This window comes from Ammospiza caudacuta, chromosome 14 (assembly GCF_027887145.1).
Source record: "Ammospiza caudacuta isolate bAmmCau1 chromosome 14, bAmmCau1.pri, whole genome shotgun sequence".
In the NCBI taxonomy this organism is placed as follows: Eukaryota; Metazoa; Chordata; class Aves; order Passeriformes; family Passerellidae; genus Ammospiza; species Ammospiza caudacuta.
The window spans coordinates 13,874,731-13,899,422 of NC_080606.1; the positions used below are offsets into that span (position 1 = coordinate 13,874,731).

The 24,692-nt window shown below is 49.0% G+C and overlaps 2 protein-coding genes across 5 annotated transcripts; both read right to left on the reverse strand.

The window, feature by feature from the left end:
• Positions 1-402: 402 nt before the first annotated feature.
• Positions 403-9,926, reverse strand: LOC131563973 (V-set and immunoglobulin domain-containing protein 4-like). Of its 3 annotated transcripts, none has more exons than XM_058814219.1 (9): positions 9,782-9,926; positions 8,091-8,447; positions 7,179-7,460; positions 6,226-6,294; positions 5,614-5,703; positions 4,919-4,984; positions 3,786-3,908; positions 3,375-3,396; positions 403-2,574 (listed from the first exon to the last, which is right to left on the reverse strand). In XM_058814219.1, exons 1-9 carry the CDS (start codon positions 9,834-9,836, stop codon positions 2,397-2,399), a joined length of 1,242 nt encoding a protein of 413 aa, XP_058670202.1. In that variant the 5' UTR covers positions 9,837-9,926; the 3' UTR covers positions 403-2,396. The 3 variants fall into 3 exon arrangements, with proteins under 3 accessions (XP_058670202.1, XP_058670201.1, XP_058670200.1); XM_058814218.1 differs by having other exon boundaries at positions 403-2,568; positions 5,614-5,721; XM_058814217.1 differs by having other exon boundaries at positions 5,614-5,721.
• A 3,492-nt stretch (positions 9,927-13,418) lies between these two features.
• Positions 13,419-23,875, reverse strand: LOC131563918 (V-set and immunoglobulin domain-containing protein 4-like). 2 transcript variants are annotated; one of them, XM_058814134.1, is made up of 9 exons: positions 23,741-23,875; positions 23,165-23,409; positions 22,159-22,515; positions 20,869-21,150; positions 19,916-19,984; positions 18,864-18,932; positions 18,087-18,200; positions 16,942-16,963; positions 13,419-15,844 (listed from the first exon to the last, which is right to left on the reverse strand). In XM_058814134.1, the coding sequence occupies exons 2-9, from the start codon at positions 23,322-23,324 to the stop codon at positions 15,661-15,663; spliced, it is 1,257 nt and encodes a 418-aa protein (XP_058670117.1). In that variant the 5' UTR covers positions 23,325-23,409; positions 23,741-23,875; the 3' UTR covers positions 13,419-15,660. The 2 variants fall into 2 exon arrangements, with proteins under 2 accessions (XP_058670117.1, XP_058670116.1); XM_058814133.1 differs by having other exon boundaries at positions 19,910-19,984.
• Between the last annotated feature and the right edge of the window lie 817 nt (positions 23,876-24,692).

The following is a 24,692-nucleotide window of genomic DNA, read 5'->3' on the forward strand; positions in this document are numbered from 1 at the left end:
AACAAGCATCAAATTACAGTGGTACAAATTTCTCTGGGACTTCATCTCCCACCTCCCTGCTCTGAAGTATGGTACAAACCCAGCAGCTGTAAAAGCCAGCAGGTCCCCTCCATGGGACAGGCACTGCAAGGGGAACTGTGAGTCTCATGACACTGTGATGGCCACTTGAGTTAGTGTGTTTTTGGGAGGCAGTGTCCTTTCAGGGCAGAAGCTGAGCTTTTCCTTCCCTTCTGGAGCAGAGCTCAGCACATGAGCACAGTGCAAGGAAAGGAGAAGTTTTCTGCAGAACTCCCTGTGACTTTCAGAAGAAAAATGTTCTGTTGCCAACAGGTTTTACTAGAAACATGGAAAACATGCTAAAGTAAAATAAAGAAATAATCACACACTTGTTACCCAGGGAAAAACACCTCAGCACTGGAGACAGGCTTCTAATGTTTCCACTCTTATGTTACTTGTGACCAAAGTCCTGTTGCTGCCCTAACTAGAGAAGTGACAACATGGAGTACATGGGGGCTGGACCATCTGGGTCCATCTGCTCCCCCTTTCTTAGCTCCTGTTGCCTTCTTCCTCTGTATCTTCTCCCAGGCTTCATGTCTTCTGAGGAAGGTGTCCAGACCTTGTCAGAGCAGATCAGTGCTGGGAGGAATCACAAGATGGAAAAACCCTGGTGTTACATACTCAATGAGTGAACCTGGAGCTCAGAGCTTTTAACAGCAGGAAATCTTGCACGAACTACCAAGCTAATTGAAAATGAATGAGGATTATATTTGGGGGGAAGGGAAAGGAGAGTGCCATGTCATGTGTTTTGGGCCTAGATTTGCTGAGGTAAGGATGGGGAAGCTGAGAAATTTTCAGTTCCCTTTTCACCCAGTACTGACCTTGCACCATATGCTACTGCCCTGCATGAGCATGGCTGCAGCTCTCCATTCCCCTCAAATCCTTTGTTCTGCACCACCCCTGGAACTGCTGATGCCAGCAGCTTCTGCAGCATGAGGTCTTCAGGGCTGGCTGCCGTGAGTCCCACAGGGACAGACTGGATCCTGTCTGCCTCCCTGGAGTGCAGCCTGGCAGCCAGCACAGCCCTCCCTGCATGGCTGTCACCATGCTTGTGAAGCCCTCACAATATAGGCAGGAGATTTTTTTTCTCTGATCTTTCCCAGCTCACATCCTGCAATTCAGAGCTGTTAAGGTAAAAGTGTGGCTCTACACAGCACTCAGGCCACAAACAGCAAAGTGACCCTGCTGTTAGGCTGCTGACCCAAACAGATGATTCATGGCCTTGTGGGTGAAGTCAGGGCCCAGCAGGAGGGTGTGTGTGACATGCTCAGCTGCTTCCCCATGCTTTCCTTGCTTCACCCACTGATATAAAAAAGCCAGTAATTCTTACAAATTTGGTGTGCTAAAGCCTCCCTGCCAAGTCCCTGGAGGACAAAGAGATGCTGGATGGAGGCACAGACAGAGAGGACAGAACTGACAGCAGCACTGCAGTCCAGGCAAGATGCAAACAATTAACAGTGACAAGGCAAATCAGGCTGCTGAGTGACAGTGTACTGTAGGGAATGCATTGCAGCTGAAGGCAGGAATTGCATCTACATGTTGCACAGTAATCACACAGATTGACTAACATCCCCCAGAGTAAATTGGTGTCAGCCTGTTGTATTCAGAGATTATCCAAATGCCTCAAATTTCTATTTTATCATGCCTCTGGCCCCCATACTGTAAAAATTAAATGCCAGCATTTCCTTCTACATCAGTTCTTGTTTTCCAGGAGAAAACCAGTGGGTGACAGTTCAGAGACTCATTCTCTCTCTCTGAGCACTGAGCTCCATTCTGATAGCAAAAATGGCATTCCTGGGACATCAACCTCCCCTCTGTGGTCCCTTTACCATGCTGTAACAACAACAACAACAAAAAGACTCAAGCACAGGCAGGATGTACAACCAGTATTTGCTGAACTGCAAAAGCCAGAGGATCTCCATTTCCAGCACAATCCTGGTTCCTTGCAGCCTGGGATGTCTTAACAGGAACACACATTGGAGAGTATCCCTTGCTAGTGTTACTGACTGGCAGCATTGCACAAACTACTCTTGGATTTACAGGCCAAAGAATTTCATGTTCTCACTCCTTCAGATCCTTTCTTCCTGCCCTGGGTCCTTCACGTTGCTCAGAAACAACTTGCTCTATAGAAGTGGGCAGGCAAACAGTTGGCTGGGGGTTTCTGCTCCTGCAGGCAGGGCCTGGTCTGCCAAAGACCAAAAGGTTATGCAGCTCCTCTGGGTTAAAGCAAGCAGTGAGAGCAGAACAGAGGGACAGCAGGAGGAAGAGTTTCCTTCTGCTGAGTTCACTATTCAGTACCTGCAGCCCTGCATGGCTGCTTATGTGGAAAAGCTGGTACTTTACAAAATTCCTTCTGTTTCATACTGAGATTCCATTGCAGTCACAAGGTTCTCATACTCAGGGCTTTTCCTGTCTTTCATGGTGGTCTTTTCAGGGCTAGAGTACATTTCCTCCTGTTGGCACTTAGCAGGGACTTCCACCTCAGGCTGCAGCAGGGCGACATCTGCAGTTCTGCAGCTGGGACAGAGAGACAGAGTGAGAGGGGACAACTAAAGATGGCACTTCATTTACACCTTAGAGACAAGATCTACCACATAATCTGTGAAACAGCAAAATTCATACTATTCTAGTGAGGGTCTGGGGGGCTCTGAAAGACACTAAAAAGTGTTGTTAAAAGAATTACACAAAAAGAAGCTCTGGTTAACAGTGGTACTATAAACTCTCGTGGCATTATGTTATACTCTAAAGTTACCAGTAGACAGTCCAGCCTTTGGAAAGTAAACACCAGGATTATTTGGGAAAAATTGCTACAGATGGCTGTGGCGTGTCTCTGAGTAGGAAAGCAATATGAAGGTGTTGAAGACTGAGATGAGGACAGGGCAGAAGATGTGTTTGTATAATCATATGCTAACAGAAACTCTACAAAGTAGTACTTGGCCAAGCACTAAGACATGTTTCTTATAGAGAAAGGCAAGTGTAGAGGGAACTTAAAGGAAGAGCTGAAAATTTCTGTCTTTTACTTTCCTAAATAATGGCAAAAATTTCCCACAGAGAACAGGTTTCCCATGGCATGTGACAGGCACAGCAAAGCACCCAGAGTATCCTTCAGTTTTTCTACCATATTAAAGAACAGTCTGGCTATCTCCTGCGACCACATGCTAAGTCCTCATGTTGCTAACTAAACTGCCAAGGTCTTCAGATCCTCCTCCTGTAAGGCAAATAAATCTTTGATTTTCCCTGAGCAAACAGGCTTTATAGGAACAGATACCAGTACAGTGCCCTCCGTCTTAATGCCCCAAGGAGAAAATTGTACTCACAAAGCAACTTCATAGAGAGGTACTGAAAAAGAAAAAAAAAAGAATCTAAGGTATGCATCTTGCTTTATGTGTCATAGAACAAAGCGTTTTTGGGAATAACCCTCCCACAGGCTTCTCTCTGGAAGGGATCAACCAGGGATGGCAATGATGGGGATGGGAGCGATGGAGATGGGAGTGATGGGGATGGGAACGATGGAGATGGGAGTGATGGGGATGGAAGTGATGGGGATGGGAACGATGGAGACGGGAGTGATGGGGATGGGAGTGATGGGGATGGGAACAATGGAGACAGGAGTGATGGGGATGGGAGTGATGGAGATGGGAGTGATGGGGATGGGACTGTCCCTCCCGCCCGCCCCCTTCTCCCGGGCTGTCCCACCGCCCGTCCCGGCTGGGTTTGTCGCTGCTCACCGTCCTTCCTCCGCCGCCGCCGCCAGCAGCCCAGCGCGGCCGCCAGCAGCGCGCCCAGCGCGGCGCCGCCCAGCGCGGCCGGCAGCCCGTACAGCAGCGGGGACGGGGTGAGCCGCTGGGAACCTGCGGGATGGGAGAATAGTGGATTTGTCTTTATAAACAAGCTGTGGGGCTGCTGGCAGATAAAACTAGCACTGGGAGATAAAAGAAACAATGGGGAAGATTCCACTGAATTGATGAACGGAAAAAGGTATGTGTTTTTGCCAATAAACTTTAGGTTGGCTGATAAATTTGATGTTGAAAGATGAAAGAAACAATGGAGAAGAAAAAACCCTAAATTCCATAAGAATTAAAAATTCAAAGAGAGGGTTATACATTAGAGGGGAATCTCTGGTATCAGGCGTATTGGGAAGTTTGTACCTCTCAAGTACCTCAGCCAATGGGGAAAGAGAGAAGGGAAATGTGGCTGGGAAATTGGGATAAAAAGAAGGCTGCATCCTCCAAAAATGTGAGAGATCACAGGGGAATGCCCCATGGCCTCTCCCTTTATTCGAATAAAGTGAGTCCTCTGTCTCCTTTTTGGACATAAACCTCTGGTATTTGTGGATTAACTTTCCTAATGGGGGGGACAGTGCTGTCACCACAGCCAGGGGACACGGTGGCTGGGAGCCGCCACTTCCCCCCTGCTTTGGACAGCCTTTAAATCCTAACTGAGAAGGGGCTGAGGCCACCTGGGGGTTCAGCACTTGCTGGCAGTCACTGAATGCCGGGATGGTTCAGTTTGGAAAGGCTCTTAAAGGGATAATCTCGTTCCACACCCTGCTGTGGGCAGGGACACCTCCCACCAACCAGACACTCCAAGCACCGTCTGACCTGGCCTTGGACACCTCCAGGGATGGGGCATCCCTGTGTGAAAACAAACAGCAAACTGCAGGCTGCAAACACCCCCACAACAGGCATGTGGGCAGGAGTCAGGAGTGCAGCTCCTGCCTGGATAAATGCCTGGGATTTGGCATTGCAGCTGTATCTGCCACAAGCACAGCAGCCAGATGTGGAGCTGGTCTGGGATGATGTTTGCCACCCTGCCCTTGCCAGTGCATTTCTGGTGTTTTCCAGCATGAGACTCCACTCACCTGTGTCTTGGAAAGGCCCCACTGGAGCAGTGTCCATCCTGGAGACCCGTGTGATTGGGACTGGACCTGTCAGTGGAGAATGGTGGATGCATTGCAGCCCCACTGGGCATCAGGAAAATGGGGTCTGCTCTGCCAGCCTAGACTCACCTGTTATCCTGTGTGTGTCTTGCCAGCTGGGGCAGCATTTGGCACTCATGTCCCCCTCCCTGAGCTTTGCCCCACAGGTTCCTGGCAGCCCTGGCTGATATGATGCATCATGCCTGGCTGCAGCATGGCCTGGGAATGCTTTGGCTTTGCCCTGCTGGCACTTCCCCAGATTTCCAGACTTCCCTCTCTCTCTCAGTCTCCTCGGGTGACTCCCTTGCTGGCCTGGGGGGCTTTGCCATCACCTGCACCATAAACTTCTGAGGTGTGGAGGCCTGTGCTAGGTCTCTTTCCTCAGGTGACCTCCTTCTGAACCTCTGCAGCCTCAGCAGTTCTGGTCCCAGGGGGACACAGAAAACATTTTCTTGTCCCCTCCCATCATCAGGCACATTCTCAAGTAGGGGTGCCAGCCTCTGGTGCTGCCTCTCTGGGTAACAATCAAGACACAATTCATACTCAGCATAAGCATCTGATCTCGCTGTGGAAGAGCAAACTCCCTGCCTTGGTCTTCTCCTGGCACAGAGGTGAATAACCCTGGCCTGGGCACTCACCTGTCACTGTATGCTCCATGTCACTACTGTCTTCCTGACTGGTGGTTGAGAGGTGTCTCCCCGTGGTTCCCACATTCCTCTGCAAGGCTGCTGTTGTTGTGGGCACATCTGCAAGGTGAGGGGGAGGAGAGGCTCACACAGGAAATCCACAAGCCCTCCCTCAAACTGCTGTCCCTGGTCAAGTACATGTTTTCTGTTGGGTCTCAGGAAGCTTTTGCAGCACTTGTGTCTGCCACTGGAGACACCACACCTGCCTCCCTTCAGCAGCTTCTATTCAGGATCAAATAACAGGCAAAAATACCCTTCAGAAAAGAACCAAACGCAGAATATCCCATCCCATATGATCTGCAGCTTAGGAAAAGGCATTTTCAGCAGTGCTAAGACGCATACAGTCCCTCCTACAAAGACAACATATTAGCCCTGCAAGGACTGGAAACTGAGGGAAGGAAGATCTACTTTCAGATACATCTGAGTTAAAAATTGAGGCATATGGACTGAAGTTCAGTAGGGTCAAGACTCTGTTCCTCAGCAATAAAACCACATCCAAGCACTGGTGGCACACTGCCCCAACACCCCTCCCCTGCCATCAGCTGCCACCGCTCTCACCCTGACCTGTGGTTGAGTGGAGTCCCCCCGTGGTTTCCACATTCCTCTGCAAGGCTGCTGTTGTTGTGGGCACATCTGCAAGGTGAGGAGAAGGAGAGGTTCACACAGGGGTCTGACCACCATGGAGATGCTGCTGTGGTGCAGAATTCCCCAGGCGTGGGAGCAGGAGGAAGCAGCCCCGTCCCAGCAGGCAGGAGGGGGATGCTGTGCCGGCGGCGCGGGGCAGCAGCTGCAGCACCGAGCCCCGTTCCTGTGCTGCTCCCTCCAGGGCGGCACTGCCGGGAAAAGCACCCAGGGCTTCACCAGAGCTCCGTGCCTGGGAGCTCAGCGGGCTCTGCCTCTCTCCCAGCCACTGGGAGGTGCCTGAGCCTGGCTCTGCCATCAGGGGCTTCACAGCTGGGCTGATCCAGTCACCAGCCAAAGAGAGCTGCAGGTTTTCCACCAGGCGCCCATCATGGAATTGAATAGACTGAAAAAGGCCTCTGAGGCCATTGAGTCCAACCTGTGACACACTGTCCTGCAGAGCCTGGAATGAAGTGCAGTGTGTCTCCCTGAGACACGCAGCCGGTGGTGGGGAGCAAAGGCCAGCTTGGTTTGTTCTGCCACTGAATTATCACTCCCTTCTTCCTGCTTCTCCAAATAAAGCCCCAACTCCTTGTCTAAACTTGCTGAAGTGCAGTGGGTAACTTTATAGAGGCAGGGAGAACTTCAAAAAACCCACAGAGGAATAAATAAATGAGTGTTTGAAGTAGAAATCCCGTTTTGCATCAGAAAAGAGCAGTTCCTCAAAGAGGAGGAAATTGAACGGAGGAAATGCAGCAGGACACAGGCTGGAGGCAGCGGGCAGGGCTGTGTCAGGGCGCTGAAGGCGCTTGGCATTTCCTCCTTGCCGGGCAGGGCAGGGCAGAGGCTGCGGTTCCTCGGCCCCTCGGCAGAGGGTTTGCCTGGCCGGCACTCACCTGTGACCGTCAGGCGCACGGCATCGCTGCGCTGCACGGCGCCGGCCCCGGCCCTGTTGTGCGCCTCGCAGAAGTACGTGCCGCTGTCCGAGGGCCGCAGGCTGCGCCAGGCCAGCTCGGCCCCGCTGCGCAGGAGCTCGGCCGTGCCCGCCGGGCCGCGGCGGAACCAGCGGTAGCTGATGGGAGGGGAGCCGCCGGCCTCGCAGCTCAGGCTGGTGCTGGCCCCGGCCGGCAGCGTCAGCCCCGGCTCCGCCGCTCTGATGATGGGCTTGGTGGCTGCCACTGCAACACAGAGCACAGGGGGGCCGGGTCACGGAGCCCTGGCTGGGCTGGCCACGCTCCCCCTGCCGCAGCAGATCTCGCTCCCGCTGGCGGTGCCTTCCCCGGAGGATTTAGCTTGGCTCTCACATCACCTCCCTGCCCAGGATGAGCTGAGGTAACCTGTGTGTTAATCCAGGTTGCACCAGCTGTGCCACCATTGCTGCCGCCCTTTCACAAAGTCCTGCTCTCTGGGGTGGGTGGCCCCCTTGCAGAAAGAGATTTTTCTAGCACACATTGAGGATGCTCGGGAGGAGAGAAGGCAGACTTGGCTCACACAACACCCACCTGCTACAAGAACCACAGAGATATTGGCTGCCTGCACAGAACCAGACCTAGATATTATCTCAAACATCATGGGTTCAACTGGCCCATAAACAGATCCAGCTTGGGGTGTACACTAACTGGCTCCCTTCCCCAGTTCATTCCTACACCTCCATGTGTTGGGAAGGATAACCAGCACAGCAAGGGAGGCAGATGCTTCAACCCCCAACCTAGTGTGGTGTGAAAGACTATTCACACCAACACTGGTCCCCCCACCTTCTTTTGGTTTAATCTGGCTGCACAAGAGCAGGACTTTACTGCTGGATTTACCTTTGACAACTTTAACTATAGTGGTCACCTCTTTTGTTATCAAGTTGTTATCTCTGGACCTCCAGACGATTTGACAAGTGTAGTGTCCACTGTCAGGCATTTCAAGGTTCTGAATGAGGAGCGAGGCATCCCCTGGGTTGTGCTTTGGGACGCTGACTCGGCCTCGGAATTTGGAGAGCAGGATGTGGTCACCAGTGCCGTCCCTGTGGAAGATGGTGGAGGTGCCGGAGCCCTGATCCACGCTCCAGCTGAGCGTTTGCTGGGTGAAATCTTCTGTAGGCACATAGGTACATGGGAGAGTGGTGGATGCCATCCAAGTGCCCGTGACCTGGTGGACAGTAGACAGATCCAGGAAGGCTGCAAGGAACAGCAGTGGAAGGGAAGAAATGAGAATGCAGCAGAGGAGGGAAACGTCCTCCAGAGAGACAGGACTCACCAGTGCCAGCACCTGGCCAGGTCTCAGATGTGCTGCACACCACAGCACCGAGCCAGCCCACGTCATCAGACATGGGGAAGTGAACATCTGCCTTGACCTCATGGCTATTTTTATTGAGTTTCTCTCTGGGCACTTGCCAGTTCTTAATTCTTTCTCGGTACAGACAGTCTCCTTGTGGGCAGGAACATTTAGGGGTATTCCCTGCAGTACTGAATCTGGAATAGGAATGGTAGACCAAAATCTATCCTTTTGCTTTAGCCTTGGAAAATTTCAGACCTGACCCAGATCAGCACCTGCCAAGTGTTCAGGTAGGCACAGGAGAAGAGTGGGCAGATTTTCTCCACACATTCTCCCAATTTCTCAGGCTGCCTGCCCATGGATCCCACACCTCCTCTGGCATGTGCCTCTTGTAAGTAGAAAATCACCTGAATTTCATTTGACTTGGCTCATCTCTCCCAGTACCTCTTATTCTTCTCCCCTTTCCCCTCCCCAGAAAGCCATTGGTTATATCCAGCAGCTTTAGCTCACAAGAAGTTGGTTGCGAGGCAGATCCCAGTAACTTGCAAAGCTGGGTTTTTTATGAAGAAATGGGTAATACATTTCAACCCAATTTTTTAAATGTCAGGAGCAATCCTATGCTTTTGTATACAATGTGTAAGAACACTTTTCTCCTATTTCCCAAAACTATCCTCTGCTGCTGCCAGTGTCAAACATGCCCTGAGAAAGGGTATATTCAGTCAGGGGAGTAGGAACTGAAGCCAAGGTCCCAGTCCCAGCTTTCCTGATGCAACCAGAGAGTCACTAGGCAGGAGATACCAAGAGGAATCAAATGTGCCAGCACCTGCTCTCACAGCTCCTCTTCTTCCCAGGGCCATGCTAACAGAACAATGAGGATGAGTTATTAAATTTAGAATGCATATTCCAGCTTCACCAAGACTGTTTTGAGAGCTGGACACCACAGTGGGTCCCTGCCAAGGGTCCCAAAAAGCTGTTTTCTGCTCTTGCCTTGGGGCAGGGAAGATGACTTGCCCAATACTGCCCCATTTGCTGCACTCTTGAAAGCACCTCATTGTATCTGATGCCAAAGGAGACTCTCATGAATTCTCAGGCTCTGTGGATAATACAATAAGCTAAAGACTTCCTAACTGACTTGTCAATTAAAAGATTAAAAAAAATAAATGCTATAATTCAAAAGATTTTTGCTATCCTCTTAGTACTCTGATTGTTTTTCTTATACATGGAAGCATTTACTCACCGTTGCAGCTGATGAAAGTCATCACAAACACCACTATCCATCCAACTTTTCCCATTCTCCCAGAGGTGCAGGTCTGTCCTCCTTTCCCCAAGAGACTCCCACCCTCCAGGGACCAGACTGCAAGTGAAGAACACTTCCCTTTATTCTGTTCTTTTTCATCTAGGATCCTCTTTCTGAAACATCACGAGTCCATTTCACTGCTGAGTTAGGTGGAGGGTGAAGGAAGGAGAAAGGCTCTATGGAACTTTCCAGTCCCATTTCCTGTCCGAAGGAGAAAGGCTCTATGGATCTTTCCAGTCCCATTTCCTGTCCCCATTCTCTTCTCTTGATGCACCAGGACCCAGCTGCCTTTCTGAGCTGCAAGTGCCCATTGCCAGATCATGTTGAGCATCACAGACTCTCCCAGCTCACATTTCTCCTGCAATAGTCCAGTTCATGGGCAAAATCATGTTCTGAAAGCACATATTGTGTTTGACAAGGAGGTGACTTCTGACTGGCAGCCAAGGGACATTCTGAGTGTGCTCTGTAGGATATCTTTGAAATTATTTCCAAGAATTATCCTGTGTGATACAGGATTGATCTGTGCTTACTAATTATTACCACAAGGTGAAGGACTTACAGAAAGATAAGAAACATGTAGAAAAGCAAATCTACTGACCTAGTGAATTCTGTTATAGGTGTTAATAGTCAGTAGAGCAGCTTTTTGGGATTTATTCAATAGCCATGCCTTAGCACATGGTTCTAACAGCTGCAAAACAGTATCTTTGAGCAGGAGGCAGATGTGTCTGAGGGACAGGGAGCTGTTTTCTACTGAAGATGGGAGAGAAAGGTAAATGGGATGGTTTTGCCACAGCCTCATCCCATCACAACAAATGCCTGTCTGCTGGGGCTGAAACATTCACCTTGCAGGTGAAGCCATCCCTGGAAGTGCTGCTCCATGGCAGTGACAGCCTATTCCCTCTCTGCTAGAGTAATGAGAGCTGGAGATTATCTTCATCATTTTCCCAGAGTCAGGAGGGTAATGAGAGCTGGGTGGATCTCATTTCAGTCCCAGGCAGAGGCATGCCCACCCGTGGCGCCCGTGCAGACTGGGATTCCAGGTTCCACCCTGCTGATCTCTGTGGTGGAACTTCTCTGGAGCAAAAAGCTAAATGTTGTGCTGCAGGACCTGGTGTAAGAAATTCATCCAGGGCTCTGAGAGCCACCACCAGCTGCCATCCTGCTGAGGAGGATGATGGGGGCAGCCATACCCATTCTTGTCTATGTAAGACATTGAAACTTGATTTTTGCTGACTTTTCTTCTTGACATCTTTGCTGCAGCTGCCAGTGGGGTACCAGTGTACGTGGCCTGGATCCATCTGCCCATGCAGCCCCTGAGAAGAATTTAGTAGTGTTTGAGTCCTGCCTAAAAGCAAGCAAACAAACAAAAAACCACTTGTTAAGTTGCTAGCTGTGTCAATCAAAGAGGGAAATGTGTCAGCTTTCATAGAGATGATTAAAACCCAAATCTTTCCACACTCTGATCCATAACTGGCAGTAGAGCCTTGTCCCAGACAAAGAATCTCCTCCACAAAACAGTTTAAGAGAAGTTGGGTTTTGGGGAACACGCCCTGAAAGAAGTTGAAAACCCAAGCTAAAACTGCTGATAGGATTATTTTTTGAACCGGACATGCAAGACTTCCTGAGGCTCTAATTATGCAGGATTAAAAAAAAAGACTATTTAACTAAAGCAGAGATGAATAACTGTAGTTCCCCAAATGTGATGTACATGACATCTTTCTCTGCCTGGACACGGACACAGCTCCCTGAGTCACACAGTCAGCCCATTCTCCCTTACTGAAAGGACTCCTCAGAGTTTTGTATCTGAACACAAGAAGAAAAACCTTCAATGTCTCAGCCATGCTGGCTAGATACCTGGTTTATTAAAATGCAGTATTTTATTCCAGTGTCTCTGCTCTGGGTTTAACTTGCTGCTCTCTCCCACGCAGTGCTGCAGGTGAGGCACTGCAGCCTGTCCCCCAGGTACCCACCTTCCTCCCACACACAGGACAGGACATTCTCTCCAGTGTCATTTCTTCAAGTGGCACAGCGCAGGCACTCTTTGTTCTGCCATTTCTGCTGCTCATCTTGGGCAATCTGCAAGTGACACAGTAAAGTCCCCTGGTCCCCCCATGGTGACTCAGACCCTGTTCATAGGGACCAGCTCTGCTGAGACTACATCTTACATTCATCTTCTGACAGAATTTGCCAATGGCCACAGAAGTTTGCTATCATTTTTCTGGTGATGAACAAGATTCTTAGCATTCAAGGAGATGAAATTCAATACTCAACTATGAGCAAATAATCAAAAAAGTAGATAATCTAAGAAGAAGGGTCTTAAAGTGCTCTTTCTCAACCATGTGCACTCAAAAAAGAAGCAATTTTTGCCTTAGACTTTCTTGTTTGGTCCAGCCATAGCTAACTGACAGATCTGACTCAACAGTGTATTTTGCTAAATAGTTTTTGGATGTCCCTCAGAAGCTGGTTGTGTGATCTCCCCCAGCCATTCACACCACAGTTCTGTCACATCAGATAATCATAGAGTCAGTCATCAAAACATGTCCTTGTTCCATTTCAAGAAACAGAAATTGGTGTAAATTAGCATTTCCCCTTAAAGCTTGTGTGACAGAAGAAACATGATGTACAAGTGCTCTCTCTGAAAAATTCACTTCCCTTCCCAGGAATTCCCAGGTCAATGACATTAGTTCTGGGTTGCTTTTAGCTTGGCCAAATCCTTGTAAACAGCTCCTGATTCCAGGAAAGTGCCCCATGTGTTCGATGCCTTCTGAGTTCTCGTTTCTTTCCTGGTGCTGCAGGTGGGCTGCACTCCCCAGGCACCACAGATGTCCCTTACCTGCAGTCACCACGCACCACTGCTGCTGCTCCCTGCAGGCTCACTCAGCACCAGCTGAGGCTGGCTTTTTGCAGGCTGCCCAGCTCCTCCTCCCAGTGCTCTGCAGAGGCTGGCTCAGCTCTGGGTTTAGTAAATCTGCTGCTCTGAGATGTGTCACAGACACATTCTATGAAAAATCCTTTTGTTAGGATCTTTTCTCCTGAGAAGCTGAGGGGCCTCAGAAACAAAATGTAAACAATGATTATCGGCTGCTGTGGAATGCAACAGGTGCATCTTTGATTGGTCTCATGTGGTTGTTTTTAATTAATGGCAAATCACAGTCCAGCTGTCTTGGACTCTGGTCAGTCACAATATTTTATTATCATTCAATTTCCTTTTCCTTTTCCCTTTCCTTTCGATGAAATACTTTCTTCTATTCTTTTAGTGTAGTTCTAATATATAATTTTCTTTTAATATAATATATATCATAAATAATAAATAAGCCTTCTGAAACGTGGAGTCAAGATTCTCATATCTTCCCTCATCCTGGGACCCCTGTGAACACCACCACAGGGATGAGCTGCTGTGACCTCAGCTCATCCTCTGCCACTGCCCAGGGTGCACAGCAGCTGCTCTTCACCCCAGGTACACCCCAGATCAAGCTGGACCTGGACCTTGTCCAGCTGTCCCACAGTGCATGCAGACACAAACCACATGGAGACCAGAATTCATGGAATTATTTTCAGTTTAATGAGCTTGCCTTACAACAGCTGTATTTAATATCATCAGCTCCTGCTGCTGGCTGTCCAGCCAGGATAACACTGCTGTTTAACCACACTGGGAGGGCTGCATTGCCTGTGGCTTTGCAGTGCAGCTGGAATGGAGTGATTTTGGGGCAAGCTGTGGGATTCCTTGCAGCCCTTACCCATGGGGTTCCAGCAGTGAGAGCTCAGTGTGACTGAGCACCCTGTCCCTCAGTGGGACACCCTGCATCTCTGCCTTCCCTCAGTGCTCCCTGCTCCTCTGGCTGGAGCTCTGGCCACATCAGAGCCCTCAGATGAAGAGCTCTGCGGGTCATTCCAGGTGGCCACATTCCCCCTCCAGTGGCCACAGCAGTCAGGCTGAGCTCAGGTGGATGGGCTGTGCTCCAGCTCCTGCCACATTTCCTTCCCACCCCTCTGACCTCACACAGCAGAACACGCACTCACACCTCTTTTCTCCACATCTGCAATAAGCTGCATGTACATGTTGGCAGTTTTCTCCATGACAGCACCAGTAGCTGCCATGTATTTCTTTTTCATTCAGAAATCAAGATTTCAGCCCTTGATTTTTAAGTATATTGTTAATAAAGAGAAATAAAACTTGTAGCACAGGAGAAAGGATAAGGTCATTGATAAGTGCCTGGTAGTTTGTGCATTCTGATGAACTTCTAATCATTAATTCCTCTAATTTCCCATTAGACCTCTGGCTCTCAGCCCTGGATGAGCAGCACTGTGTTCCACATTTATTTCTGTGTTGCATACAAAGAAGTGCTTTTCCTTGCCCCTTCGAAAGTGCTACCAGATAATTATCATTAATTTCTGCATCCTTTTCAGAGAAGCTGTAAACAAGCTGTAGCCTCTTCACCTTCTCAGCCCTGACCCCCATGGGCACTCTTTGCTCATTTGTTTCTTCTCTTTTTTCTAAGAGACTGTTGGCACAGATGTGGTTTTGTACCAATTATTATTCTTTACAACATTTCTCAGTAACTTTTCTTGCTCTGCTAAACCCAAGATGAGGCCAACATGCACACATAAGTTTGTGACATTCCATGGACTTTATAGTACCACAATCCAGGTTTTTGACCGGAATACCTTTCCATTAGCACCTCATACTCCGTTTGAATTCTGGTGAGTTTTGAACTGATGCTCAGAGGCCTGCAGATGCAGAGCTGTCCTGAGTGTGAGTAGCACAGCTGGGGGCCCATTAATCCAGTGTCTGTGTTACCAACATTTTGCTCATCCCTTGGGTCACTCCCTCTGTTTTACACCTGCCTGCATGGCTTTAATGGGACACAGAATTGCCCCGATTGTTATAAAAAGGTTCCTCCATAACTCTGCATAACAGATTAACTAAGGGCAGTAGAAATTATTCATAACTTACCCTTCAGGCCTTTTAAGCTGGGAGGAAAGTACTTCTTGAGTATCTAGTGTGGGGCTGTGAGTGGCTTGCTGGCATTCCAGAATGAGCCAGTTGTGCAGAAACGCACACAGCAAAATATGTGAGGCATGTGTAAGCAATCCTACTCCAGACTTATGGAAAAGTACCTAATTTCTTTCAAATATCCATCGTGCACTTAAAGAGAGAACAGAGAAGATGAGCTCAGTAAGAAAGTGCCTGGTTGCAGTGCCAGAAGCAGCCAGAGCTGTGGCCAGTGTGCCTGGACCTCACTGCAGGGCTTGCAGGGGGATCAAGGGCATCACAAGGACAGCAAGGACATTCCTGCTTCCTGCACTGCTTCTCCTGCTGTGGCAGGTTCCTGAGTTTCTCTTGGCTTTAATCTGCCTTCCATTGTTTCTAAAAAATCTGTTATATTAAATCTGTGCAGCATCAGGTGGGCAGGATGGGGGTCAGCCATTCCCAAGCCAGCCTCATCCTGCCCTGCTCACCCATGGGGAGGTTACACTGAGCACCCCTGGCTCTCCTCCCATCACACAAAGGCTGCAAACACTGCTCCTTTGGGACAGATACAGCAGTAAGTTCAGTACAGTACTCCTAGCCTGGGATCTGCAGCATTCAAAGGGCTTTAGTGGATACAGGTGTGAAAGGGAATCAAGGAAAACAAAATCAGAAATTCTATACAGCAGTCTGTAACTGAAGTTCCTGCATTTTCACTGCAGGGACTGTGGAGGGAGAGCAACCACTGCTTATCCAACCTATTTGTCAGGGGCAGAAGGGAAAATAAATATGTATTTTGCCTGGGTGAAGGTGCTCCTCAGGACTGGTATCTGAAGAGCATTGCTGGGTCTCAGGAAGTGTCCCCTACTTCATACTCAGATTCCTGGGCGTTTGCCACACAGCCAGACACATCCTTATTTACTTCTTCAGAGACTTTGCTTTCCCCAAGCTCCATCACATAGTGGTTTTCAGTGGCAGAGATGGGTTCCTCATAGTGACCTGTGCTTGAGGAAGCTGCTGCTCTTGAGTTGTGGCTGAAATTAAAAAAAAACAAAAAGAATAGCAACCAGAGTAAACAAAGCATCTCCAACCATCAGGATTTTGACAGTATTACAGTCTGACCCAAACCTGGGTAAACTTAGGCCACTGGACTATGGCAATATTCTGAAGGAGAGAGTTTTGTCCTTTGCTTTCTGGTGGGCATTGTAGCAGCATCGCTTCCAACCCTGAGAAAGTTTCCAGGGAGAGGCAGCAAAGGGCATGCAAGCAATGGATTACCACCATTTCTTGCAAAATCACCTAATTGCTGAAGAGAAAAAATATTTATAAAAAATATTGGAGGAAGTGTAAACTGAGAACTGAAAACAGCTCACATCCACTGTCTGGCTTATGGTATCTAATATTTTTAAAATTAAGGTAGAGCCTCTGAGGAGAAATGTAACCACAGCATTTGTTCCATTGATCAGGGTTCAAATGTTCTTTAAACTGCTGCCTTACACACTGCTAGGGAGGCCCAGCACTGGGATGCTGGCACAGCCCACTGTAATACTCAAATTAGCAGCACTTGATACCTAGAGAAGTGGTTCTGCTTGTATGTTTTGACCAGATTATGAGGCTTTTCAGTAAAACTTCCACAGGTTACAAGTGGATCAGGATGTGAAACCTGAGTTTAGAAATAGTTATAACTTCCTTCCTAGCTATGGTTAGAAGAAACAAATTCAGCCAGGGATGTTTTCAGGATAAAGCAGATTATAACCAGTGGTCTCCAGAAGCAGAGTTCCTTTCCTTTCACTTGCATTTGAAAAAACACTGGGAATTTAGCCTTGGAAAAACACAGAGAATTTAGCCTTGGCAACCATCTTCAGTAGCCTCCCCTGGGCTTAGGAGTCAAAGAGCAGCCCTTGCTCTCTTCTACAATTCTGATATTGCCATGAAAAAGGTCTTTCTTCTACATTATTTGTTGCTGTGGAAAACCCACAAGCCATTCTACAATGTGCTGTTGAGCTAACTATGAACTTCTTCACCCAGACTGCTTAAGGAGGTTTTCATTATGACAGCTAATACTATTTATTTCTGCTCTGATACCTCCCCCCAGGACCCATCAATGTGCCAGAGAAAGGGTTATACTCACAATTTTACATCATAGACTTGAGCTGGAAAAGAAAAATCAGAATTTTGTCAATAATTTATATTTACATTCCTTAAAAAAGAATTTGTTTAACTTCTTGGTTTAAGAAAATGACTTCTCAAGACAGAATAAAAATAACAGCCTTGGATATCATGTCAAGTGGGTGATGACTCAGTTTCCCAGGATTCAGTCCAAGAAAACAAAAACAACTCAGCTATCACACAACTGGGTTATTTTGACCCAATGTCAAAGATAAAGTTGAGGTTAGAAACTAGAAGTCCACAGTTTCCCTATTCATTAGAAGTCAATAAAGAACAGTTTTGAAAGTAGCTATTCTGGATTCCTTTAAAAAAAAGGGGAAGAAAAATAAGGAAAATGGTAAAATAAATATCTGACAATTTTATTATTAATTGGTAGCATGGAGTCGTAGAGGGGTCATTAGTGAAACAAAGGAGAAAATGAAGTCTGTGGGATCTCATAACTCAAAGCACATCTGTGTGCTCCCTGCACAGCTGGTGAGGAGAGGGCTTCAAGGAACATTTGGTCAAGGGGTTTCTGAGCATTCAGTGAATGGATCCTGTGATCAAAGACCAGAGAGGAAACAAATTCACATGGAACAGGGAGAATTGACAGTGACCTCTTCCCTGTGGGTGCCAACTGCAGGAACAGCTGAGCAGCACCTGCTGCCAAAGGCTCTTCCCAGCAGCAGGGCAGGATGAACCCTCCGCCAGGGACTTTAAAGATTTGGAACTGTGAACCTGGCCAGGCAGGTGAGTCTGAGCCCTGGGATGTCTGTGAGGAGCAGTGGGAAACAACAATCCCAAGGCTCTGTGGCAGAGTGAGCCACACACCTTGGGATGGGCTGCAGGGCAGGGATTCAGCTGCCCCAGAGCCAGAGCAGGGATGGAGGGTACAGCTCAAGTGCAGGTCAGAAACACCAGGGCCACTGCTGCCCCAATCCCACAGCTGGTGCATGGAAGACCCTCCTGGCTGCAAGGACTTCTCTGCCTCTTTGGGTCTCCCACCATCTGTGTCATCTCCTGCCTGCTGGTGGCTGCCAGCTCTGCTCCAGGCCCCAAAACTCATTAAAGGTAAAGCCATGCTGGGCATGTGTAAAACATTCAGCTTTTCCAGAACATTCTACTCACCTTCTTTGGGCTTTCTAATGCAAGCGATAAGAGAGATGATAAGGAAAACCACAGCACCACACACCACAGCAATCAGGATGACCATGTACAGGGACAAGCCAGTCCTCTGGAACTCTGAAGCAATACAACAGAGGGATTTCAGACAGGGGAGCCCTCCTGGGTGACAGCAGCAGCAGGGACATGACATTCACCATGTCCCCAAGGCCAGCCCTGCCTGAGCACATGGGGCTGTGTCCCCACAGAGCCTTGGTGCTGTGGTTGTGAGTGGTGTTATGTGTCCCAGCACTGTGTACACCTCACCAAGGGACCCCAGCTGTACAGACAGTGTCCATCCCATGCTGAGGTGCCCAAGGATGTGAGCTGGGCAGGATAACTGCACTGCATGTCATGAAATAAAGCTTGCCATTCAAGGATGCTGCTCAATTCTGTATGGGAAGTATCTAAACCATTCACAATGCTGCAAAGCTGGAGGATGTGTAGATCTGCTTGAGGCACACATTGAGGTTTTTCTGCTGTTTCAACTTAGACAGTCCAAGATAAAAATGGACTGACTGCTCAGGAACACAGCAACAATTCTCTGTGCCCCATATGTCAACATTTTTTAAAATTCTTCCATAAAAACATCCAGAATCTTTAAAAGAGTCACCATAAATTATCTGGGTCCTTAGAGAACAGCTGTTAATGCAGTTTGAAGCTAAAAAGGCAGAATACTAATTTTGACTACAGAGAATCTGATTTGGGCCCTTAATCTTTTTCTCAGTTTGGTTCTGCTCTTACCCTGAATTGTTTCATTCTTCCCTGGATATCCCACACCACTCTCAGAAGTTGTTGCTGTTATGGGCAGATCTGAAAAACAAAGATGAGTTAAAGTCTGACATTGCATTTCCAACCTCATTTTACCACCAGGAGATCTGGAAATGGAGCTGTAGGATCAGAAGAGAATGCCTCCAGCCCCTTTACAAGGCAAACTGCAGAAATAAGCACTATGAATACACTATAGAGTGCCTGTAGTACCATATGGTCATAGAATGGATACTATATGTAGTATATATACATACTTATGTATAACCAAACTGCATAGACACACACCAGGTACCTGTGTGCATTTGCATGTCTGCACACACACACCTGCAGTAGTGGTGGGGCCCCACAAAGTCCAGGAGATTGCTGAGATACCTCCAGACACCAGCTCTGTTTCAGGTTTTACTGTAAGAACAGTCAACACCTGTCAACAGCTTCCCTCAGCCTCCACAATCCCCACGTGGTTGCGGGGGCACCATAAATGTAAATGAAACATAATGCAACGAGCAGAACCGCTCTAGTCCAGGCAAAAATGCCCACATGCCACAAAAACAAATGGGAAACCACAACGCTCCCTCAAAACTGCTGTCCCTGGTCAAGTACATGTTTTCTGTTGGGTCTCAGGAGGCTTTTGCAGCACTTGTGTCTGCCACTGGAGACACCACACCTGCCTCCCCTCAGCAGCTTTTATTCAGGATCAAATAACAAGCTAAAATCCCTTTAGAAAAGAACCAAACGCAGAATATCCCATCCCATTTGATCTGCAGCTTAGGAAAAGGCATTTTCAGCAGTGCTAAGACGCATACAGTCCCTCCTACAAAGACAACATATTAGCCCTGCAAGGACTGGAAACTGAGGGAAGGAAGATCTACTTTCAGATACATCTGAGTTAAAAATTGAGGCATATGGACTGAAGTTCAGTAGGGTCAAGACTCTGTTCCTCAGCAATAAAACCACATCCAAGCACTGGTGGCACACTGCCCCAACACCCCTCCCCTGCCATCAGCTGCCACCGCTCTCACCCTGACCTGTGGTTGAGTGGAGTCCCCCCGTGGTTTCCACATTCCTCTGCAAGGCTGCTGTTGTTGTGGGCACATCTGCAAGGTGAGGAGAAGGAGAGGTTCACACAGGGGTCTGACCACCATGGAGATGCTGCTGTGGTGCAGAATTCCCCAGGCGTGGGAGCAGGAGGAAGCAGCCCCGTCCCAGCAGGCAGGAGGGGGATGCTGTGCCGGCGGCGCGGGGCAGCAGCTGCAGCACCGAGCCCCGTTCCTGTGCTGCTCCCTCCAGGGCGGCACTGCCGGGAAAAGCACCCAGGGCTTCACCAGAGCTCCGTGCCTGGGAGCTCAGCGGGCTCTGCCTCTCTCCCAGCCACTGGGAGGTGCCTGAGCCTGGCTCTGCCATCAGGGGCTTCACAGCTGGGCTGATCCAGTCACCAGCCAAAGAGAGCTGCAGGTTTTCCACCAGGCGCCCATCATGGAATTGAATAGACTGAAAAAGGCCTCTGAGGCCATTGAGTCCAACCTGTGACACACTGTCCTGCAGAGCCTGGAATGAAGTGCAGTGTGTCTCCCTGAGACACGCAGCCGGTGGTGGGGAGCAAAGGCCAGCTTGGTTTGTTCTGCCACTGAATTATCACTCCCTTCTTCCTGCTTCTCCAAATAAAGCCCCAACTCCTTGTCTAAACTTGCTGAAGTGCAGTGGGTAACTTTATAGAGGCAGGGAGAACTTCAAAAAACCCACAGAGGAATAAATAAATGAGTGTTTGAAGTAGAAATCCCGTTTTGCATCAGAAAAGAGCAGTTCCTCAAAGAGGAGGAAACTGAACGGAGGAAATGCAGCAGGACACAGGCTGGAGGCAGCGGGCAGGGCTGTGTCAGGGCGCTGAAGGCGCTTGGCATTTCCTCCTTGCCGGGCAGGGCAGGGCAGAGGCTGCGGTTCCTCGGCCCCTCGGCAGAGGGTTTGCCTGGCCGGCACTCACCTGTGACCGTCAGGCGCACGGCATCGCTGCGCTGCACGGCGCCGGCCCCGGCCCTGTTGTGCGCCTCGCAGAAGTACGTGCCGCTGTCCGAGGGCCGCAGGCTGCGCCAGGCCAGCTCGGCCCCGCTGCGCAGGAGCTCGGCCGTGCCCGCCGGGCCGCGGCGGAACCAGCGGTAGCTGATGGGAGGGGAGCCGCCGGCCTCGCAGCTCAGGCTGGTGCTGGCCCCGGCCGGCAGCGTCAGCCCCGGCTCCGCCGCTCTGATGATGGGCTTGGTGGCTGCCACTGCAACACAGAGCACAGGGGGGCCGGGTCACGGAGCCCTGGCTGGGCTGGCCACGCTCCCCCTGCCGCAGCAGCTCCCGCTTCCCAGGACGAAGGGTTTAGCTCGCCTTTAGCATCACCTCCCTGCACAGGATGAGTTCAGCTGTGCCGCACTGTAGCCATTATAATTGTATAATATATAATATTATATATTATATAATTATATATAATAATATAAAAATATATAATTATAACATTATATTTTATGAAAAAGCCTTTCCTTACGAAGTTTTCTCCTGAGAAGCTGAGAGGCCTCAGGAACAAAATGTAAACAAAGATTATCTGCTGCTGTGGGATGCAACAGGTGCATCTGTGATTGGTCTCATGTGGTTGTTTCTAATTAATGGCTAATCACAGTCCAGCTGTCCAGACTGTCTCGGTCAGTCACAAGACTTTGTTATCATTCTTTTTCTATTCTTAGGATTTCATCAGAAGGCTAGCTTTCTTCTATTCTTTTAGTATAATTTTAATATAATATATATCATAAAATAATAAATCAAGCCTTCTGAAACATGGAGTCAGATCCTCATCTCTTCCATCATCCTCAGACCCCTGTGAACATCACCACACCGCATGGGTGTCTGCAGCCTCTGTGCCCCTATAAACCCCCCACACTGGACAGAGGGAGGGCGAGCACATGCTGGTAAAATTTAGTGAAAGAACAGCAATACAGTATTCCTGGGACTTCCCCATTGCTGCATGCCACTGGGAAACATCGAGCCACTGGCTACAGATAGAGCCAGGGCTGAGCTGGTCCTTGAGGAGCCACAGGTCCTCCCTGAGCTGCAGGGTGCTGTGTCCTGGGCAGAATTCCTCTCTGACCTATTTGCTGTTTCTTGCTGGAGGCTGACACTGATCAGCAAAATGCTTCTGCATGCAAACATGCAGTCACTGCCTACCTGCTGTAATTCCCAAAAGCCTTTCTGAGCCAAGCCTTTCCCTCCTGAACAGCCTCCTTCCTGGATTTACCTTTAACAACCTCCAAGCTGGTGGTGATCTCCTTTGCTATCAGGCTGTTGTTGCTGTCTCTCCAGGTGACCTGGCAAGTGTAGGTTCCTTTGTCAGATATCTCCAGGCTCAGGATGATGAGAGACACATTTCCTGGGTCATCCTTCGGGATGCTGACTCTGTCTCTATACTCAGACAGGAGAACCTGGTCCCCGGAGTCATCCCTCCGGATGATGTCACCTGAACCCTCGTCATGCACCACAGTCCAGGTGAGGGTTTGCTGCACGAGGTCCTCCACAGGCACATAGGCACAAGGCAGAGTGACAGAGTCCTTCCAGACACCTTTGATCTCACTGGGGCCACTCAGCTCCAGAAAAGCTGCAGGAGGAAAGGAAGATGAAAATGAAGCCACAGAGCAGCCAGGGTGAAGGCAGCTCCCAGGTGGTGAAGCCCTAGCAAGAGCATGGCAAGGAGAGCCCACCAGATGAGAAACACCAGCAGGCAGTGGGGAGTGTGAGGGGTTGGGCTGCCCAAAAATCAGTGTGGCATGAGGATGGGAGGTGGCTGATGGCTGGGCTACTGACTCCTGCCATGGGGGCAGCCTGGCTCTCCTGCTCTGCCTGGTGCTTTCCTGCCACCACCGGCCCTGAGAAGAGCACAGGCTCAGAGTTATCCAATAACTCAGGCTTGGGGGAAGGAGCTGGTCTAAAGTCCAACTTGCAGCTCTCTGGTCTCAGCCAGTGTCTGCCCCCAACATCTCCCTTGGGCCTTCTGAGGAACAGCAAAGACTTCACTCCTCCACTGCCTCTTTCTGAAACACACCATTCTCTCAGCCTAAGCCGAACATTAGAAACTTAAACCACTGGGTAAAGAAACCAAAAACTCTTTTCCCTGTAAAAAAGCAGCCCATTGCCTTTGTGCCAGTACATTTCTCTCACTCTGAGGAGTGAATCTGAGCTCTTCCCGAAGCAGAGCTGCCCCTGCCCAGCACAGCCAGGGCAGGGCCCCGTGCCCAGCCCAGACTCACCATTGCAGTGCAGAAGGGAGCTCAGGAGCACGGCTGCTCGCAGCACCATTCCCATCCTTCCTGCAGGGCTGCTCCCCCTCCAGCCAGGCTGATCTGCCTTTCCCAGGCTGGAGTAAATCAGGAACACTTCCCTGCCTGCACTCTCTCTGCCACCGAGCATCCGGGACAACAGCTGCTGGTTTTTCCTTCCTCTTTATCAGAAAAGTGTCACAGTGACCACCAGAGGCGTGGGCAGAGCGGAAACCCTGAGGAAGGGTGCGAAGAAGAAAGTTCAGAAATTACATCTACGTTTTTTTGTATGTTCTGCTGAGTGTGTTTTTGCCCCTTCTGTTTTTATTTTTTTCCCCTTTATTTCTTTTGATTCCCAGGCAACCATTTCTTCCTCTTTTCCTCCTTGTGTTGCTTGCTAACAAATAAGGTTTAACATGAAATTACACACACCCACAGGTCTGAGAGAGGACTCATAGGGAGCTGAACCATCTAGGTCCTCATAATTCACTTTTTCACCAGCTTCTGTGACACCCACCACTATGCTTTAAGTTAAGGATCATGAAACCCTTTAAATCTTTGCATTACCAGTGCAAGACAGATTGCTGTAGACCTCTTCCAGCTGAAATACTCTATATCATTTATGAGAGGATGAATTCAGGTATACAGATCTAAAGCCAAAAGTTTCCCAAGAGCTGCAGGCATCTGAGCCATCAATCCCACTGCATCTCACAGATGGATCCTCCCTTCTCACAGAGCAATTTAGCTGCTTGGTTTAATTGGTTAATTGTTTTTAATTACAAGCCCTGATTGGGGCCATACATCCCTCCAGTGCCTTCAGATTACTTGGGAAACAGGTGAACATGGAGATGCCCAGAGAGAAAAAGAGGAGCTTGTCACAGTCAAAAATCTTTGAGACCATGAAATCATGGTTTCTTTACTGTAATGATATATTACTATTCATTAAATGTTATAGTTAATCTCTATAATTCAGTAATTGAGCACTAGCCATAAGAGAAGTATCTGTTTTTCACTGAAATATCCCTTTCAAGGGATTTCACTGCCTTTTGCTGTTTTCTACAGCTCTCAATTTTTCTTCTGCTCCAGTAAAAGAATCTCTTCTGCTTCCTCACATTCAGCTGAACTGAAATGAGCCTTTGCTGTTGTTACACCCAAATTCAACTAATTCAATGCAGCCAACCAAATCCTAGCCCCTGGTGTGGACACTCTTGTAGTGCTGGAGGGACATGGTTTGGCTCTGCAGTGGCACAGAGGGATCCTCCCTTGTGACCCTGTATTCCTCCACCAGAAATCTCCCATGAGATGCCAGAGCAGCCTGCAGCCACTGGGACAGGGGGAAGCAGCAAAAGCTGCCATGGGCTGCACTGTTCATGTTCTTCTTGGTTCAAGGAAGGAAAAGACCACGTTAAGGTAAATCACTGCAACTCCTTTGCAGGGAACAGAGCTTGCTGGAGGAGGGTAGAAGCCTACATTGACTTGAACTGAGTCGAAGACAGTGGTTTGGCTGGGGTAGAATTAA

What these genes read in the sequence shown, in the direction of transcription:
- LOC131563918 (XM_058814133.1), bottom strand. Translation starts at nt 23,324, where the DNA reads ATGCTCGGTGGCAGAGAGAGTGCAGGCAGGGAAGTGTTCCTGATTTAC. An exon ending in CAGCTTGGAGGTTGTTAAAG is followed by an intron (nt 21,151 to 22,158) that starts GTAAATCCAGGA and finishes TCTGTGTTGCAG; the next exon opens with TGGCAGCCACCAAGCCCATC. An exon ending in CGTGCGCCTGACGGTCACAG is followed by an intron (nt 19,985 to 20,868) that starts GTGAGTGCCGGC and finishes CTCACCTTGCAG; the next exon opens with ATGTGCCCACAACAACAGCA.
- LOC131563973 (XM_058814217.1), bottom strand. Translation starts at nt 9,836, where the DNA reads ATGGGAAAAGTTGGATGGATAGTGGTGTTTGTGATGACTTTCATCAGC. An exon ending in GACTTTCATCAGCTGCAACG is followed by an intron (nt 8,448 to 9,781) that starts GTGAGTAAATGC and finishes TGTTCCTTGCAG; the next exon opens with CCTTCCTGGATCTGTCTACT. An exon ending in GGGACTCCACTCAACCACAG is followed by an intron (nt 5,722 to 6,225) that starts GTCAGGGTGAGA and finishes CTCACCTTGCAG; the next exon opens with ATGTGCCCACAACAACAGCA.